At 36.0% G+C, this 18,765-nt stretch overlaps 1 protein-coding gene across 5 annotated transcripts in view; it reads right to left on the minus strand.

Annotated features, from left to right (window-relative positions):
* Positions 1-3,840: 3,840 nt before the first annotated feature.
* The window catches only part of pheta1 (PH domain containing endocytic trafficking adaptor 1), a 117,501-nt gene continuing 102,576 nt past the window's right edge, over positions 3,841-18,765 (minus strand). For 4 of the 5 annotated variants that reach the window (XM_069933379.1, XM_069933378.1, XM_069933377.1 and 1 more), the window contains one exon: positions 3,841-8,881. In XM_069933379.1, the coding sequence (XP_069789480.1) occupies positions 7,984-8,871 (888 nt within the window). In that variant the 5' untranslated portion in view covers positions 8,872-8,881 and the 3' untranslated portion in view covers positions 3,841-7,983. The remainder of the gene's footprint in view (positions 8,882-18,765) is intronic. The other variant, XM_069933380.1, reaches the window with a different exon arrangement.

The following is an 18,765-nucleotide window of genomic DNA, read 5'->3' on the forward strand; positions in this document are numbered from 1 at the left end:
CTCTTGCTTCTCGGGCTCTCCCTTTCTGATTTACTGTTCAAATATCGAATTCTTTTTGCACCTTAAGTTTGTGCAATTCACGCATGAGATCCATTCCAGCTAATAGCCCAATCACCAGGGAGAGCACACATGGAGAAAGCAGGGCAGATCAGTGGCGCCTGTTTTGAACAAATGAGCTCATGGGGAGTGGTCACTCCCCCTGCACTCTCCCCTAGCTGCACCACTGGCTCTCTGAAATATTCCCCTCTACCCCCTCCTCTCCTGCAAAACTTCAGACATGCAGTCCCGACACTAGTCATCTTCCTCCAACTGGTCCTGGCTCAAACCCTCTTGCCCAAATCCCTTCTTTGCCCTGTCTTTTCTCCTAAAGTATTGACAATGCTGGAAAAAACTATCTCCCTGCTTGTTGTTACTAAATGTTCCCCAATGATAGCACATCCAACTGTCAAGTTCAACCCACTGATCTCTTAGCCATGGCACCTTGGGAGAGAGTTGTTCACTTGTTGCAGCAGCTGCAAGGGGCATCGTAAGTAAACAGCCGCAAGCTGCAACTGCCAAGGTACTGCAATACAGCAGCAGGGAAAGGGGAATCTGGCTGGATCTGGGCCCAAGCATAGCCGTAGCTTGTGGACTTTGCGCGGTTTCGCCGAGCAGTCGCAGGCGAAGGAGGTAGTGAGCGCAAGTTGCCAGTTGTGTGTGGGGCTATGGACACACAGACACACTGGCATTATTATAATGAAATGCACCACATTTGTTTCTAAAAATCTTAACACCCAGTGCAACCAAAGACAGGCCAGTGACAGCCCTGCTGGTAACTCAGGTGCACTTTGGGGATCTCTCACAATCTGGCATATTTAACAAATAAATATCAGAGAAATCCTGGCAGAGCCCCCAGGGAAAACTCACACAGACATGGGTAGAACATACAAACTCCTTTCAGACAGCACAGAATTCAAACTCCAGTCCTAATCGCTGGGTGCTGTAGTCTGCCTAGGGTACATGGACATTCTTTTAATAGGATAGCATGGTTACAATGAGTCACATTTATGCTTTTACAACCAGTGGCAGATTAACCATTAGGCTGAGTAATGAACCTCATTGTTTTTGTTAAGTCAGTTTAATTAGACCATAATTCATGGGCCCCCTTACTTTTTGGGCCTCTAGACTCCAGCCTACTCAGCCTAATGGTTAATCCACCACTGGTAGTCTTACAATATCAAAACATATAGGTAATTTGTTCGGTACAGCTTGATTCCTGCAGTTTTGCCTCAAGAAACAACTATCAAGAACCAGCGGTCCTTGTGCTCATTCATTCCCTAACAATTTAAATGTCAGCCTTCAACATGTCCAATTATTGAGATTTATCCTCCTCTCAGTTTGATGCCCACATTTGAAGATCCTTAAGCTAAGGCCTGTTTTTATAAATATGTCCAACCCTTTCACACTTTATAATTTCATGATATTAATCCTTGTATAAAGTCTGATAAATATAGACCCAATGCTCTTCTCAAAGATGATACCCCCAAGACAGACTTCAGTCCAGTACATTCAATCATATTCAGTATCATGGAAACTTTCTTACGTGCCAGGGTGGTAGTTTCATGATAGACAATTACAGGATTAGTATGAAGAAGCTTGAGTAATTAGTCTGACAGCATCAGCCATGTCTGCAAAAGTTGTTTTAAATGACTCAAGTTATTAGAAATGTTACTTCTGAACACCTTTCAGCAGCTCATTGAAGCTGAAAACTATTCATGTTTGCTTGCTAACCAACAGAATTTGCATGTTAAATTTGTTCCACCTGTGATTAAATAGTGAACAGATTGATCTTCCATCAATGTGTACTTGCAGTGATTCTCAACCTTTTTCATTCCACTCACATACCACTTTAAGTATTCCTCGCGCTATAGGTGCTCTGTGATTAGTAAGGGATTGCTTAAGGTGGTTTGTGGGTAGAAAGAAAAAGTTTGAAAACCACTGTTTTAATCGTACCTAGTTGACTTGTTATGTGCATGGTTTCATAACTCCAAAGGAAATAGGCCAATGACAATTTTTCTCAAGCAAATTATTTCAATAATAATTTGGTCAAGAGCAGTAATTCTCAACCTTCCCTTCCCACTCACATCCCACCTTAAGCAATCCCTTACTAATCACAGAGCACCGATGGCGTAGGATTACTTAAAGTGGGATGTGAGTGGAAAGAAAAAAGTTGAGAACCACTGGGTTAATTTCCTTTGCAATATTTTACCAAGGTTCAGATCATAATCTAGTAGACCCTCAAACAGATGAAAAATTTCCAGCCTAAGTATTCTCACAGCTCATATGAATATAACGATTCATATAAGCATGATCGCAAACTACGTGATCGGACTTCAGGAATAAACGTATTTTGGGGAGGGGGATAGTGATTGTGTTAGGGTGATCAAAGCCTACTCATGGGTTTAATTTCCAACACATCACTGGATAATAATATTGGAGCTTGACAGCAGTAACGTCACCCAATCGCATTCTCAAGAGTTCTTACCGGAAATGTCATAATAATGGTTGTCAACTTGCATTTCTTTCCTTCCCTGTATGCTTCAAAACTTTCAACAGTAAGCGATCAATTCAGTTCAATTTTTTAGCATCTTTCCATACTGTTTCATTGTCACTAAGTAGAAAAAGTGTCTCATTACTCCGTGGCTGCTGCACCAAGATCAATTATTTTCATTATATGGATCATTTTAGTAATCTACTGAAAAGGAAATGCTGAAGCAAAACATCCTGGCAAGATTCCTGAAGATCCTGTCAAACAACTCTGCAGGTCCTCTTAGCTCACCTCAACTTCGTTCAGCTTACCAGCCAACAGCAACTTGTGAGCCTCTGGTTTAAAAATAAATCTTTTTTTAAAAATCCTTTTATGTTGGGTCCCTTCTTACTCCTACCACCTCCTGCATCTCTTTAAGGAAATAATCCGTTAACCTAACTTAATATATGGCTGATTGTGCCATATGATCCAAATAATTGTATTTTAGACCAATTTGGGAATATGGTATCATATAAGCGTCAAGCTTAAATGCAAGGGGTTAACATTCACATTGTACTTAAAAATTTACCATATATATTGATGTAAAAGTTGAACTTTCTTGACCATTTCTAATGTTAAATTTATAGGGTCAAATTTTATGTGGATACTACTTTTGAGGGGCTGAAATTAACACGAGGATCAAAAATACTGTATTAGTAGCAGGTCCAAATGATCTCTAAATGAATAAAGAGCATAATGACTTAAAATAATACTAGTTTGCACATCAAAATGCACATCCAGTGATAAGGAGCAAAACCGTAAGAGTAAAACACGAAGGTCTAGAGACACCATGATTGAAGGAAAAACACAAAAGGTGAGGGGGGTGGGGGGAGGGTTAAGTCATGAGAAGTTTGAGGGGATAGGGAGGATAAGCCAATGGGATCTAGCAATGGTGTGGGAACTGGTGAAGGGGTGGGGGGTTGGCGTGGAAGGTATGGGGAAGGTTGGGACCGCAGTAAATATCTGCATTGTCAGAGGAATTAGGAGCTCCAGTCCGTGGGTGGGTGGGACTGGATGGGAAATCCACGCTGAAGATATTGGGAGCTCCAGCTTGTGGGTACCCGGGACTGAGGTGAGAGTTCATGATCTAGGTGCCAGGAGCACTGGCCTGCAGACCAAGGTGAGAGACTAGGGTTGACTTTTACATGAGATACATGGAAAATTCCAGATTTTTTTTTTAGAAAAATATGGGGTCAACTTTTACACGAGTATATATGGTAGTTTAAAGTAGACATTTCTAAACTGTTAATGTTGTACAAATGAACACCAATGTATCAATTTCTCAATTCATTTATTGTTGTATGAATGACCGGTAAACACATATTTGATTCTTGATATTAGGAATCAAAATAGATTAAATTTTCATGCAATACATCAAGACCATGAACATTCCATGCACATTGAAAAGTGTAATTACAAAAATACAAATATAGATAAAATGAAAAAATCTACATTAACAGTAAAATACCATCTATTTTGTAAAAAAAAATTAAGCAAAATACCTTGACACACAATATTGGAAACAAATTCCAAAAGGAATAAAAAGGAACATTATTAATTCTACAATAAAACCTTAGAATATTTGTATGGCACATTTATGTATTGTCTTTCATATCATGCAAACAGTATCATAAAAGATCTAATCTTGCAAAGAGCCATTAAACAGAGACCTGTATTGCTTTGTGCATGTTCAGGCCATTAAGAGTTCAATTAAAATATCTAATTTTGATAGTTTCCACAAAACCAAAGATAGTGTACGAGGCTGAAATTAACACATTCTGCACTTTTGTCCCATTCCTAAATAAAGTAGGATAAACCACAATGATTTATCCATTCTGTGCAAGAGTAAATCAACCAGACAGCATTACACTGAAGAATTACATAACCAAAAAAAAAGCTATTAATGCTTTTCCAGTCACTGACTGAAAATGTAATATATTCACATGTATAAAAATTGTACAAACATTTAGAAGAAAGATAACTTCCCACAATACAAACAGGATACTTTTATTTTAATTCCAAATGCTTTATGGCTGTGTGAAAGGAGCATCTTGGCAAAATATTTGCATGCTTTTTTCTGTTAGGGAGTTTTGGTTTCACTCCATGGACCTATTCCCTTGAGGTACATTCAAAAATAATAAGCAAACCCAGATTTATAACAGATTTGAACTGAAATGTTTTGTAGTCCAGTATTTACAAACATTTTAGCACTGTATACCTTGCACCTAATAGGGAATTCATTAGAAGAGTACAAAAGACCATCCTGGACTCTTAATGCTGATTGTGGTATGCTTTGTGCTTCTGCAGTAACATTTTGATGGCTTTTTGGTGATGTTGTAAGGTGAGTGTTTTGATTGATGAATGTTTTATTTCTTTGGTTATGTAATCACATTAGATTTTTTAAAAATCAAACATGATGTACATTTACAGTTGTTTGAATATTATGTTTTCATACTTGTATTTCCTATTAACATAGAAGGCCATTGACCCATCTACACTAAGTTAGCTCTGAGTAATCCCCTCATCCCCTTTTTAATTCCAATGCAATACATTCTTTCTCAAATACCAATCAACTCTCCATCAACCAATGAGCAATTTGAATCTAATAATGGATGTGGATGAAATAGGGGTTACCCTCGTCATTACAACCTCCTTTTTTCTAAATCAACATTTTTTTTGTGCACAGCTACTTTATACAAAGGCTATTGAATGCTTGCAGGGCAGGGACAATACAGGGCTCCATCTTCATTTCTAAGATCGTACATTTACACTTTATACCCATGCGTGAACATCAAGCATTCTGCTAAAACTAATACAACAATGCTGCATTTCTGCGATTGCCAGTCAGTGGTTTTTATTGGACCACATTATTCTCAGAGACACCTAATTTAACTTCAGTTGACTGTGAGCTCTGAAAGTCCTGAACACAAATGTTTATATATGGTTATTGACTAAATGGTCTAGAATAATTTACAACTTCTGAAAATTGAATGCATCCAAAAGATATTTTAAAAATATACATCTGATGGTAAAACAAAGCGTATTTAACTCCAATAGCTCACTGTAAAAAAAACTCCTTTCATACATTAATGGATAAAGAATGACATACATTCAATTTTTCACAAAGAACAGGTACATTCATATAGTACATTAGTGTTTGTCTGTTAGTGTTTTCTGCTGAGTAGTGAAGTATATTTGGAAATCTGTTGTAAAACAGAAAAGAGCAATCACTAATACCTCATGACACACTTCTTTGTTATTACTTTCAGAATTACTTAATGTCTGTTTTCTACTCAAAACTTGAGGAAAATCTAATTGGCTTGAATTTAAAAGCTTTGATAACTGCTATAGAATGGAAAGGTTCAGACTTAATAGAAACAAATGATTCAACTCTTCCCTTTTGCTCTTCCTTTTGTAATCACTTCATGTTCTCGTGCAAAAAGTGATTAATCAAATGTCTTGGCATTTTATTAGTGTATCATGACAGAGAGTAAGTAACTGCTCATTGAACATTTCAGGTGCTGATCACTCTACTACATGTGCAACATTAGTGTTGGATTTTTAAAACAACTTTGCTACCCCAAAAAAATTCAAATAAATTTGTGCCTGTACAGGTTTAAAAATAAAGGTTACATGCATTGATTAAAGACTGACATGCTTCAAGATTGTTTAAAGTTTGAATTTCAGTTTAAAATATGTTTGTTCTGAACATTAAAAAGCAAGAAACTAATAAAATCTCTGCTCTGTCATGAGTGAATAAATCGTCGTTTTGCTACTTCTGAGAAGTAGCCCTCATTCAAAATAATCTTATTAAAAGCTAAGCATTGTAAAAGTTGAAGTGATATTATACAAAAAGTATTAAATACTGACTGAGAGAAACACTAAAACTGCAAAAAGTATTTGATTTTAAGGTTATCTCTTGTTTTAAATAGTAAGGGATTGAATTGCCAGAAGTAATAATTTGTGATATTTGTATTCAATGGTATTGATTTCTGTTAATTCGTATCAAATGGTGGGAAAATTAGGAGTTTATTGCTTTTAATTTTTGTGCAGTAATAGCACGTTTTGTATTATCATCTATAGAATCAATACAGCACAAAGTTAAATTAGTGGTGTTTGACATAGATCATTACAGCAAAAAAACAGGCCCCTTCAGCCCTTCCAGTTTGTGCCAAACCCATTTGTTTTCTTAGTCCCACTGACCAGCACCCAGTCCATAGCCTCCAGACCTCGCCCATCCAAATTCTTCCTAAATGTTAAAATTGATCCTGCATTCACCACATCAGCATCTCACAAAATATTTTAATACAAATACCAAGTATTGTACTTGTCCTCTGAATACTGTATCTTTGGATAACTTGCCTTATCACAGCAATATGAAAGATTCAGTAAAATGACAACCTTCTTACACTTCTCAATGTTCTAAAACACTTCACAGTCACTCATACTAATTAATGATCGACTTTTAAGAAAGCATTGAGATTTTCCTGGGCGGTGAAGGCCAATGGATCTTTTGACTATGGAAATGATCAAGACAAGGCATAATTCATACATATATTTGAATTCTTTAAATTGTGGTTAAATGGGCATTGTCAACCATAGATTACAAAACAAAATTTATTTGTGTTCTTGTTACTAGATTTTTCAGAAACAAATAGTGTAATGTTATCTTTAAGTTAGCGTTTGAACTTGTAAAATGTCTGTTACTGTCACATGGTCAATGTACGGACAAGTAGCATTGTGGTAGTAAGATGCTGGTTCTATGTTAATAATGCATCAAATAAGTAAGAATTGAGGTTGAAAGGGGTTTAAGTTAATTAAAAAAAACCAAAGCACCACCAAAAGTTGGGTATCTTCCTTCAAATCTCTCCACCCCAATATGCTGAAGTGCAGGTTCATAGGCAGAGTGGCCAGTGTCCCTGTGTAGGCTATTTTGTGAATGTTGGCAGGCTATCCAATTAAAGTGTACAACATAATTTGAGACTATAAATCTCAATATCAACTACAGGGAGCTTCATTGGTTGCCCAATTTCACACTTCATACCAGGCCACTTGTTATAATTTTCTGGTTTAAAAAGAAAGCAATCAGGTGACAAATTTAAGGATTTTTGATCACCTCTGTACCATATCTCACAAATACATTTTTTAAAAAGCTCTGATTGTAATTATTTTAATTTGATTGTCAGGGATACTAATGTTAAAAAAATGGACACAAAGAGCAAATGATGTACAACATTGCTCAATGCCCATTATTAAGTATCTCAGGTTATAAAAATTAAAACAGAGATGCAGAGTACCATTTCTTTCTGGAAAGCACTACTGGACTAGAACATGAAACTAAATATCAAATCAGATTTAAAATAGAGTACAAGTTTGTCCTTTAAAAGAAAGTGTGCAAGATTTACTTTATTACTGATTCAGATTATGTGATCGGTTTGTGATTCACCATCATTTCTGATCTTGTGCTCTTGCCATTGTCTTTGCAGCTGTATCACATCCCTGCCATACCATTCATGTAATCTGCTAAAGCTGTAAGTGCCTGTTGATGCTGCAGCATTATCATGAGAGAGCATCAGACCACCAATTCCAGATGTTACCCCTCCTGTTGCTGATCTCCTCCTTGGCGGCAAAGGAGGTGGCAAGCGTTGGGTATGTGGTGGTCTTTCAAGCACCTGTTCGGGGAAATGTTTCGCAATGTCATTATTGTCATTAACAGTATGAGCTTTGCCATTCAGTTCAGTTTCACACATCTGATCTACTGTTGTATTCCAGGGAACATAGCCATTTTCTTTAACAGGAATCCCATAAGATACAGTGCAACTATTTGAGACTTGTGGTGCACTAGAAGGATCGATTGCATGTTTTCGCACTAGTTGTTTTCTCTGGCTTTTACGGCCACTGACTTTATTTTGCTGCATCTCTTCCAATTGTTTTTCAAGTTCCCTCACAACAATTCTCATATAGTCAAAGCTTGCACGGGATAAAGCTTTAACCCAGGCTTCCATTTCTGCTGGACTCTCAGCAGCCATTTTATAGGTCCTTGATTTAACATTCTCAAATTTGATTGCAAAAGCATGCTCTTCTGAAGATTCACACAATTCCACAGTACATCCTTCCAGTATGATTACTCCAATTGGCTCTTTGCTCTCCTTTTCTTCAAAGTAAAAAAACAAATTACCCTTCAAAACAAACCAACGTCTGTGATAAGCAGTGTTTCGTTCTCCCTTTTTGTGCAAGTATCCAGTCTTATCGGTTGGAGAATCACAGGTGGCATAGTACGCTACACTTCTTTCATTCAACTTCATGTTTTAGTTTCTACAAACAAAAGCACATCCAAAACGGAGAACAAAGTTATTCTTCAAATTATTCCACATCATTCAAAAAAGGAAACCTCTCACAAATAGCATGCAAATTTGGTTGCATTTAAGTAGCTTGTTTTGACTTATAGGTACCAGTAAAGCAGCAAGCAAATGGAAAATTGATTTTCATAGATTAATAAGTTAACCATAGAACACTACAGCACAGACACAGGCCCCTTTGACCCTTCTAGTTTGCACCAAATCATTTTTTGCTTGTGCCATTGACTGCACCCAGTCCATAGCCCTCCATACTTCTCCCATCCATGTACCTGTCCAAATTCTTCATAAATGTTAAAATTGAGCCCACATTCACCACTTCAGCTGGCAGCTCATTCCACACTCCCATCGCTCTCTGTGTGAAGAAGTTCCCCCTTATGTTCCCCTTTCACTTTTTCGTCTCCTATTAATTTCAATCCCATTCAGATCAAAGAAGGGGGACTGTCTTCTTCAAAAAAAAATTATAAAATTCTTGCTTGTACTGATACTATTTCTTAAAGTCCGGAAGTCTATGTTCTTCCAATTTATAGTCCCATATTAGCTTTTCCAATGAAAATCTTGGAACTTCATTATTCCACAGGAATTGCCTTATGTAATTATTCAATAATTTAAATAAATTTTTAGGTAGTGCATAGGTAATGATTGAAAAAGGTACTGTAATCTTGGAATCACATTCATTTTCACACAATTTACTCTTCCCACTAGAGTAATTGGGAGGTCTTTCCATTTCTGTAAACCTTTCTCTATTTTTTCTAAAAGAGGAATGTAATTAAATTTATAAAAATTCTCTAAATTATTATGTCATTATTCCTCAGTATTTGATTCCATCTCTCTTCCATTTAAATATATTACCTTTTTGATAACTTCCATAATCCATAATCAAAAATTTTCAATGGAATTATCTCACTTTTTTTTGAATATTTATTTTTGTTTTTTTTTCATAAATATACATCAACATTTTCCATTTTCAAAATATATAGATATAACTTTTTCATACAAAATAAAACACAACAACCCCTTCCCTCCCACCCCCTTCAAAGTAAAAATCTGTAGAGTCAGGGTTTTTAAAATAAATTCTTCATTGGGAGGTCACATATTTTTATAATAGAAGCACATTTTAAAAATTATATTTGGGTCCCTATAGAGTCCAAATATGGTTGCTATATTTTTATAAATATGTCATATTTGCTCTTGAGATTATGTGATTTTTTTTTCCCCCATAGGTACACAACTCTTCATCTCTGCTTTCCATCATGCTATCTGTAGAGGGGAGTCAGATTTTCAAGTAATTACAATACACATCTTAACAAATGAAATTTGGAATTTAGTTAGTTTATTACTTATTTCAATAAAGCTGCCCAAAAGATAAAGCTCCTGGTCATCTGCGAAGACCACTCCTGTTATCCTTGTAATATCCAGCCAGAAAGGTCTCATCTTCAAACACAACCATGTAGCATGTATAAACGTTCATATTTCTATTCCACATATAAAACACACCTCTGATGTTTCTGATTTTAATTTATGTAATTTCTGTGGTGTGAGGTATAATTGGTGTAGAAAACTATATATTGATCTGTATCTTGCATTTATAATTGACATCACGCTATCCAAACACCAATCAGACCATCATCTTTCCATTTTTGGAATTCCTAAATCCGACTCCTATCTCTCTCTCAACCTCTGTAAACCTGATTTTGCACTTTCATTTTGAAGAGCAAAGTACATCTTAGATAAAAATGTAAGTGTATTCCCCAGCCAAATTGTTCGTTCCATCTCACTAATTTCAGGTTGAGCCAAGTTTTGTCCCCATCTTTCTCTTAAGAATGATCTTAGCTGGGAAAAAAAAACAAAAGAATGTCCCATTAGCTACTCCATACTTAATTTTTAAGTATGGAGTCTGGAAAAACAACCAACTGAAAAACCTCACAAAGATAAGCGTATACAGAGCCGTTGTCATACCCACACTCCTGTTCGGCTCCGAATCATGGGTCCTCTACCGGCACCACCTACGGCTCCTAGAACGCTTCCACCAGCGTTGTCTCCGCTCCATCCTCAACATCCATTGGAGCGCTCACACCCCTAACGTCGAGGTACTCGAGATGGCAGAGGTCGACAGCATCGAGTCCACGCTGCTGAAGATCCAGCTGCGCTGGATGGGTCACGTCTCCAGAATGGAGGACCATCGCCTTCCCAAGATCGTATTATATGGCGAGCTCTCCACTGGCCACCGTGACAGAGGTGCACCAAAGAAAAGGTACAAGGACTGCCTAAAGAAATCTCTTGGTGCCTGCCACATTGACCACCGCCAGTGGGCTGATAACGCCTCAAACCGTGCATCTTGGCGCCTCACAGTTTGGCGGGCAGCAGCCTCCTTTGAAGAAGACCGCAGAGCCCACCTCACTGACAAAAGGCAAAGGAGGAAAAACCCAACACCCAACCCCAACCAACCAATTTTCCCTTGCAACCGCTGCAATCGTGTCTGCCTGTCCCGCATCGGACTGGTCAGCCACAAACGAGCCTGCAGCTGACGTGGACTTTTTACCCCCTCCATAAATCTTCGTCCGCGAAGCCAAGCCAAAGAAAAAGACTTAATTTTTAATTATTCAAAAGACATATGAGATATCCTTCCATCAACATATCTTATTCCTTTATCATATCATGAATTCAATACTTTGTTACCCAGGTTCAGAGGCAGTAGTACATTTTTACATGATGGTGTCCTCAGTGATGTATCTGCTTTTGTATCTGTATGTGCTGATAGATAATACTTCTTAAAATCTGGAAGTCTAAGTCCTCCCAATTTATAGTCCCATGTAAACCTCTCCAGTGCAATTTTTGGTACTTTATTATTCCATAGGAATTGTCTTATATAGTTAAGAAATAATTTAAATAAACTTTGTCAGTACAATAGGCAATGATTGAAAGAGATACTGTAGTTTTAGCATTACCTTCATTTTTATATAATTTACCCTTCCTATTAATGTAATTGGCAGATCTTTCCATTTCTGTATATCATTTTTCTTTTTTTTCTAATTAAGCTTAATTAGGGGTATAATTAAGCTTATATAAATTCTGTAAATTATTATCTGTCATTATTCCTGAGTATTTATTTCCATCTTTCTTCCTTTTAAATCTACGACCTTTTTGGTATCTTTCATAATCAAATGCTTGCATCGGAACTATCTCACTTTTATCCAATATTTATTTTATATCCTGGTATTCTTCCATTTTTTAAAAATATTGTTTCTAATCTTATCAGTGATTCAGCTGGATCAGACATATATAATAGCACACCATTAACAAATAAAGGCGCTATTTGCCTTGGCGAGTCTGTTGTCTATCTCGTTGTCGATCCTTGCATCTGATGAAATGGTGCAGCCGAGATATGTAAACTGGTTGAACGTTTTGTGTGCCCAATGGAGATGTGGGGGGGCTGGTAGTCATGGTGGGGAGCTGGCTGATGGAGGACCTCAGTTTTCTTCAGGCTGACTTCCAGGCCAAACATTTTGGCAGTTTCCGCAAAACAGGACGTCAAGCGCTGAAGAACTGGCTCTGAATGGGCAACTAAAGCGGCATCGTCTGCAAAGAGTAGTTCACGGACAAGTTTCTCTTGTGTCTTGGTGTGAGCTTGCAGGCGCTTCAGATTCAAGAGACTGCCATCCGTGCGGTACCGGATGTAAACAGCGTCTTCATTGATGAGGTCTTTCATGGCTTGGTTCAGCATCATGCTGAAGAAGATTGAAAAGAGAGTTGGTGCGAGAACGCAGCCTTGCTTCACGCCATTGTTAATGGAGAAGGGTTCAGAGAGCTCATTGCTGTATCTGACCCGACCTTGTTGGTTTTCGTGCAGTTGGATAACCATGTTGAGGAACTTTGGGGGGGCATCCAATGCGCTCTAGTATTTGCCAAAGCCCTTTCCTGCTCACGGTGTTGAAGGCTTTGGTGAGGTCAACAAAGGTGATGTAGAGTCCTTTGTTTTGTTCTCTGCACTTTTCTTGGAGCTGTCTGAGGGCAAAGACCATGTCAGTAGTCTTTGGAAGACTACACAAAAGAGTCTGGAAAAACAACCAACTGAAAAACCTCACAAAGATAAGCGTATACAGAGCCGTTGTCATACCCACACTCCTGTTCGGCTCCGAATCATGGGTCCTCTACCGGCATCACCTACGGCTCCTAGAACGCTTCCACCAGCGTTGCCTCCGCTCCATCCTCAACATTCATTGGAGCGACTTCATCCCTAACATCGAAGTACTCGAGATGGCAGAGGCCGACAGCATCGAGTCCACGCTGCTGAAGATCCAGCTGCGCTGGGTGGGTCACGTCTCCAGAATGGAGGACCATCGCCTTCCCAAGATAGTGTTATATGGCGAACTCTCCACTGGCCACCGTGACAGAGGTGCACCAAAGAAGAGGTACAAGGACTGCCTAAAGAAATCTCTTGGTGCCTGCCACATTGACCACCGCCAGTGGGCTGATATCACCTCAAACCTTGCATCTTGGCACCTCACAGTTCGGCGGGCAGCAACCTCCTTTGAAGAAGACCGCAGAGCCCACCTCACTGACAAAAGACAAAGGAGGAAAAACCCAACACCCAACCCCAACCAACCAATTTTCCCCTGCAACCGCAGCAACCGTGTCTGCCTGTCCCGCATTGGACTTGTCAGCCACAAACGAGCCTGCAGCTGATGTGGACATTTACCCCCTCCATAAATCTTCGTCCGCGAAGCCAAGCCAAAGAAGATTAACAAATAAACTAATTTTATATTCTTCCTGTCCAACTTTGAAGCGCTTAATATCCAGATCTCATCTTATAATCTCTGCCACAAGTTCAATGCTGGTGATAGAGTTTTTATCCAATTTATAATTTTTCTACCTTCACCAAATTTTTTCCAATTTTTTTTATATAAGAAAGACCATTCTAGTCAATTGAATGCCTTTTCTGCATCTAAAGAAATAGTTATATTTGGATTCAACCTTGATTTTGCCATATGTATTATATTGAATAATCTACATCAGCTATTTGAAGAATGTCTTCCTTTCACAAATCTCACCTGATCTGAATGTATTAATTTTAGTAAATATTCACCCAGTCTGTTGGCTAGTGCCTTTCCTAGAATTTTATAGTCTTCATTCAGAAGTGATATTGGTGTGTATGATATGGTCTTTAATGGATCTCACTATAATTATAGCAGTTGAAAAAGTTTCCGGGAGGGTTTGGGTCTCCATCAAAAGAGGCATCAACAAATCTTTAAATTGTTTATAGAACTCAGGAGGGAACCCATCTTCTCTCAGGGACTTATTACCTTGTAAAGTCCCCAGAGCTTTCTCAATTTCTTCCCTTGTAAAAAGTGCATCTAAATCATCTTTTTCTCTCTTCTAGTTTAGGATGTTCAACATTTGTTAAAAATTCTTCCATCTAGTTTTCATCTCTTCCTAATTCTGATTTATATAGCTTCACGTAGTATTGTCCAAACATTATTTATTTCTTTTTGATTATATGTTATAGCATCAACTTCTGTTTCTATTGCATTTATCATTCTGGATTTAACCTGCCAAGATAACACTTTGTGTGCCCATTCTCTTTGTTTAGTATTTAATATATTTTTTCTATTCTATATATTTGTAGTGTATTTTATTGTAAATTTTTGTTCTATATTTTTCTAAATATTCTATATTTTTCTTTTGTTCCTAATATCTGATATTCTTTTTCCTATTTTGTTATATCTTTCTCTAGGCCTTCTAAATCTCTTGCATATTCTCTCAAGATTTTTAGTACGAAATAATTTATCCCCTCAAATAAGCTTTAAGCGTAGACCATATTAAAAAACTGTTGACAGACAGAAATATGTTGTGAAAACAATCTTCCTTCCACTCTTAGTAACTTCCCCAAAATCCTTCCTCTTTAATAATCTAGCATTAAGACACCATCTGTACATTCTTTCTTGCTTTTCTATTATCATAAAAGTTAATGATAATGGCGAGTGGTCTGGTAAAAGTCTTCCCAAATTCTCCATTTTTACCATTCTACTTTGTAACTGGGCAGACATTAAAAATAGATCAATCCTTGTTTGTGAGTCATGTACCCTTGAGAAGAATGAATAGTCTCTTTCTAAGAGGTTGAGCCACATCCAATTATCAATTAAATTTAAATTCTTCATAAATGACAGTCATTTTTGCAGTTTTCACCCTTGTTACTGTTCTCACTGATTTGTCCAATATTGGATCTAAACAAAAATTGAAATCTCTTCCAATCAATCTTCCCCCTGCAGTTTTTAAAAAAATATCCTTCATAAAGACTTTACTGACATAATTTGGGGCATAAATGTTCATGTACATCCATGATTCTGTATACATTTTGCAGTGTGCCATTACAAATCTTCCAGCTTGGTCAGTTAATGTCTCTTCTATTATTATTGGTATATTTTTAATAATTAAAATTGCTACGCCTCTTGCTTTTGATCCAAATGAAGACGATATTACTTGCCCCACCCAACCTCTTTTTAATTTTGCATGTTCCAATTTGGTAAGATGTGTTTCTTGTAAAAAGACTATATCTGCCTTTAATTTTTTTTTAGGTATGCTAAGAGCCCTTTCCCTTCAACATCTTGTTAATTCCATTAACATTAAAACTAATGCATTTCAATGTTCTTTCCATATTCTTTAAAACAATAATTTTTTAAACAGTAAAATTTCTAGCTCTTCTTCCCCTTTTATGAAAAACACGCAATGTCCCTGCCCCGATGGTGACATCTACCAAGAGCCACGAAAGCCTGCAGATCTCTTGAGGAAGACCCCCTCCCTTAAGCACCGTTTTTTTTTTTTTTTGCTACTCCTTTCCAGGTGCCATTCTCCCCCTTAGACCAGAGTATTCACCCTTCTACCACTTTTCCCAGATTTTTATTTCTTTTACTGAGCTCTCAGTGAGCATTTTTTTTTTGGAAAATTTTATTTATCATTTGTATCAACAAAGTATAAATTCAATAAGATAGTAACTTAAAAAAACATAATTTTTAAATTTTCTCCCCAAAGCCCCTCCCCAAAAGAAAGAAAAAAGAAAAAGTAAAGAACACCTACATCTACACACACATACACACACACCACACACACACATATATATATATATATATATATAATTAATATATAATTAACATATATAATATTAAATGACTATATTTTCTAATTACTAACTGAGAGAGGTGGGCAAAGTGGAGGATGTGGATGAACCTTTATTCATAAAATCCATATATGGTTCCAAAATTTTATAAAGGTTTTCAATTTGATTCCTTAAACTATAAGTAATTTTTTCTGAAGATATACAATTTTGCATTTTGATATGCCATCTGTCTAATTTTACCAAATTCTCAGTTTTCCACATTACTGCTGTACATATCTTTGCTGTTGTTATGGCTATATTTAAAACATTTTCTTGGTATTTATCCAATTTCAATTTTATATCTTCTTCATATATATTCTCAAGTAAAAATATTCTTGGATCTTTTTGTATATTTATCTTAATAATTTGTCCTAACAATACACTCAAATCTTTCCAAAATTGTTCCACCTCTACACAGGACAATACCGAATGCAAAACGGTCCCTATTTCCTTGTTACATCGAAAACACTTATTCAGATAATTAGAATTAAGTCCATTCAATTTATGTGGAGTATAATATAACGGATGAAGAAAATTATATTGAGCCATTTGATATCCGGCATTAACTGTATTTGTAACACTCTTGACCATATTTCCTCTTGGATTTGTACATTTAAATCTTTCTCCCATCATAATTTTGATTTATATACATCTTTTTTCCTTTTAATTTCTTGTAATATATATATTAGTAATAATTTTTTTGATAATAAGTGTCTTATAATATATTCAAATTGACTTTGTTCCGGGAGTCTCAAATCTGTTCCTAATTTATTTTGTAAATATTATTTTAAATATATTTATCTTTTAATTGCTCAAAAGTTAAAAATATCCCAAAAAAATATTTTATCCTCTGTATACCTTTACTATATCAATTATCAAATAAAGCATTAGTCAAAGTGAAAGAAATAGGTTGATTTTGTTTTAACAACTTTTTAATCCCACTCTCCATATGAATCCCATTCAATATATGTTTTAAACTTGGTACTTCCATTTTTCCTTTAAACAATTCACTATTCCATTTATACAAATTTGTTCGGGGATAGTTTCATTCATTTCAATCTGAACCCAAGCTGTTTTCTCAACCATTTGGTAACAGGAGGTCAAAAATCTTAATTAAGCTGCTTTATAATAATTTTTTTTAAATTCAGTGATCTTAGTCCTCCTCCCTGATCAAATCTCTGTTAATTTTTCAAGACAAATTCTTGATATTTTATCTTTCCAAATAAATTCTCGTATAATTTTATTCAAACTCCGAAAGAACGTTTCTGACACATGAATAGTTAATGATTGAAATAAATATCGTATTCTTAGAAAAATATTCATCTTAATACAATTCACTTGTCCTATTAACATTATTGGTAAATCTTTCCAGATATTCTTCTATATTTTTTAATAGCGGTGAGTAATTTAACTCAAATAAGTTATTTATATTTCTGTCAAATTTTATTCCTAAATATTTAATTTTTGCCACTTAATTTTGTCAATTTCTTACATTGTGAATAATCCATATCAACCATAGCCATCACCTCACTTTTGTCAACATTAACTTTATAACCTGATACTAATACATATTCAATTATATTTCTGGTCTTATTAAATATACTATAACATCATTGCAAACATTTTATGCTCTTTATTACCTATCTCAAATCCCTTAATTTCTTTAATTAGTTCTGCCAACAGCTTTATTGCTAATGCAAATAAAAAAAGTGACAATGGACAACCTTGTTTAGATGACCTTTCTAACAGAAAAGTTTTTGATGTTCATATATTCGTAACCACTTTTGCTTTTGGCTGATCATACAAGGTTTTATCCAATTTACAAAAGTAAATTTGGAAACCCAAATGTAACAAGTATTTTAAAGAAAAGAAATCCCATTCCAATCTATCAAATGCTTTCCCTGTATATAACGCAACCGCTACTGCTGGTATCTTTTTATTTTGTGCTACATTTATCAAATTTAAGAACTCAACTATATTATCTGCCGCTCTTCTATTTTTAATAAAACCAGTTTGATCCATATTTATTAATTTTGGTAAAAATTTAGCTAACAGATTAGCTAATAATTTTGATACTATTTAATAATCCGTATTCAATAGTGATATAGGTCTATATCAAGAAGGTTGTAGACAAGGAGTCACGTGATGGAGTGGTGGCTGGTCGAGTAGTCCTTTTTCATCTTAGTTACATAACCTATTGTCTGCCCTCTAATGAAAGCTTTCATTGCATCCCATAATATAAATTTATCTTTCACTGATTCCGTATTTATTTCAAAGTACATTTTAATTTGGCATTCAATAAATTCTCTAAATTCCTGCCTTTTATGTAGCATGGAGTTTAACCTCCATCTATATGTTCTTGGTGGGATGTCCTCCAGTTCTATTGCTAATAACAGGGGTGAATGATCAGATAGCAATCCAGCTTTATATTCAGTTTTCTTAACTCTCCCTTGTATATGGGGCGACAACAAAAACATATCAATCCTTGAGTAGGTTTTATGCCTACTCGAATAATATGAGTATTCCTTCTCCCTTGGGTGCTGCCTCCTCCATATATCCATAAGTTTCATTTCCTGCATTGATTTAACCATAAACTTGGCCACTTTATTCTTTTTGCTAGTCTTTTGTCCAGTTTTATCCAACATTGGATCCAAATTAAGGTTGAAATCCAATCCTATCAATATATTCCC

Source organism: Narcine bancroftii, chromosome 4 (assembly GCF_036971445.1).
Source record: "Narcine bancroftii isolate sNarBan1 chromosome 4, sNarBan1.hap1, whole genome shotgun sequence".
NCBI lineage: Eukaryota > Metazoa > Chordata > Chondrichthyes > Torpediniformes > Narcinidae > Narcine > Narcine bancroftii.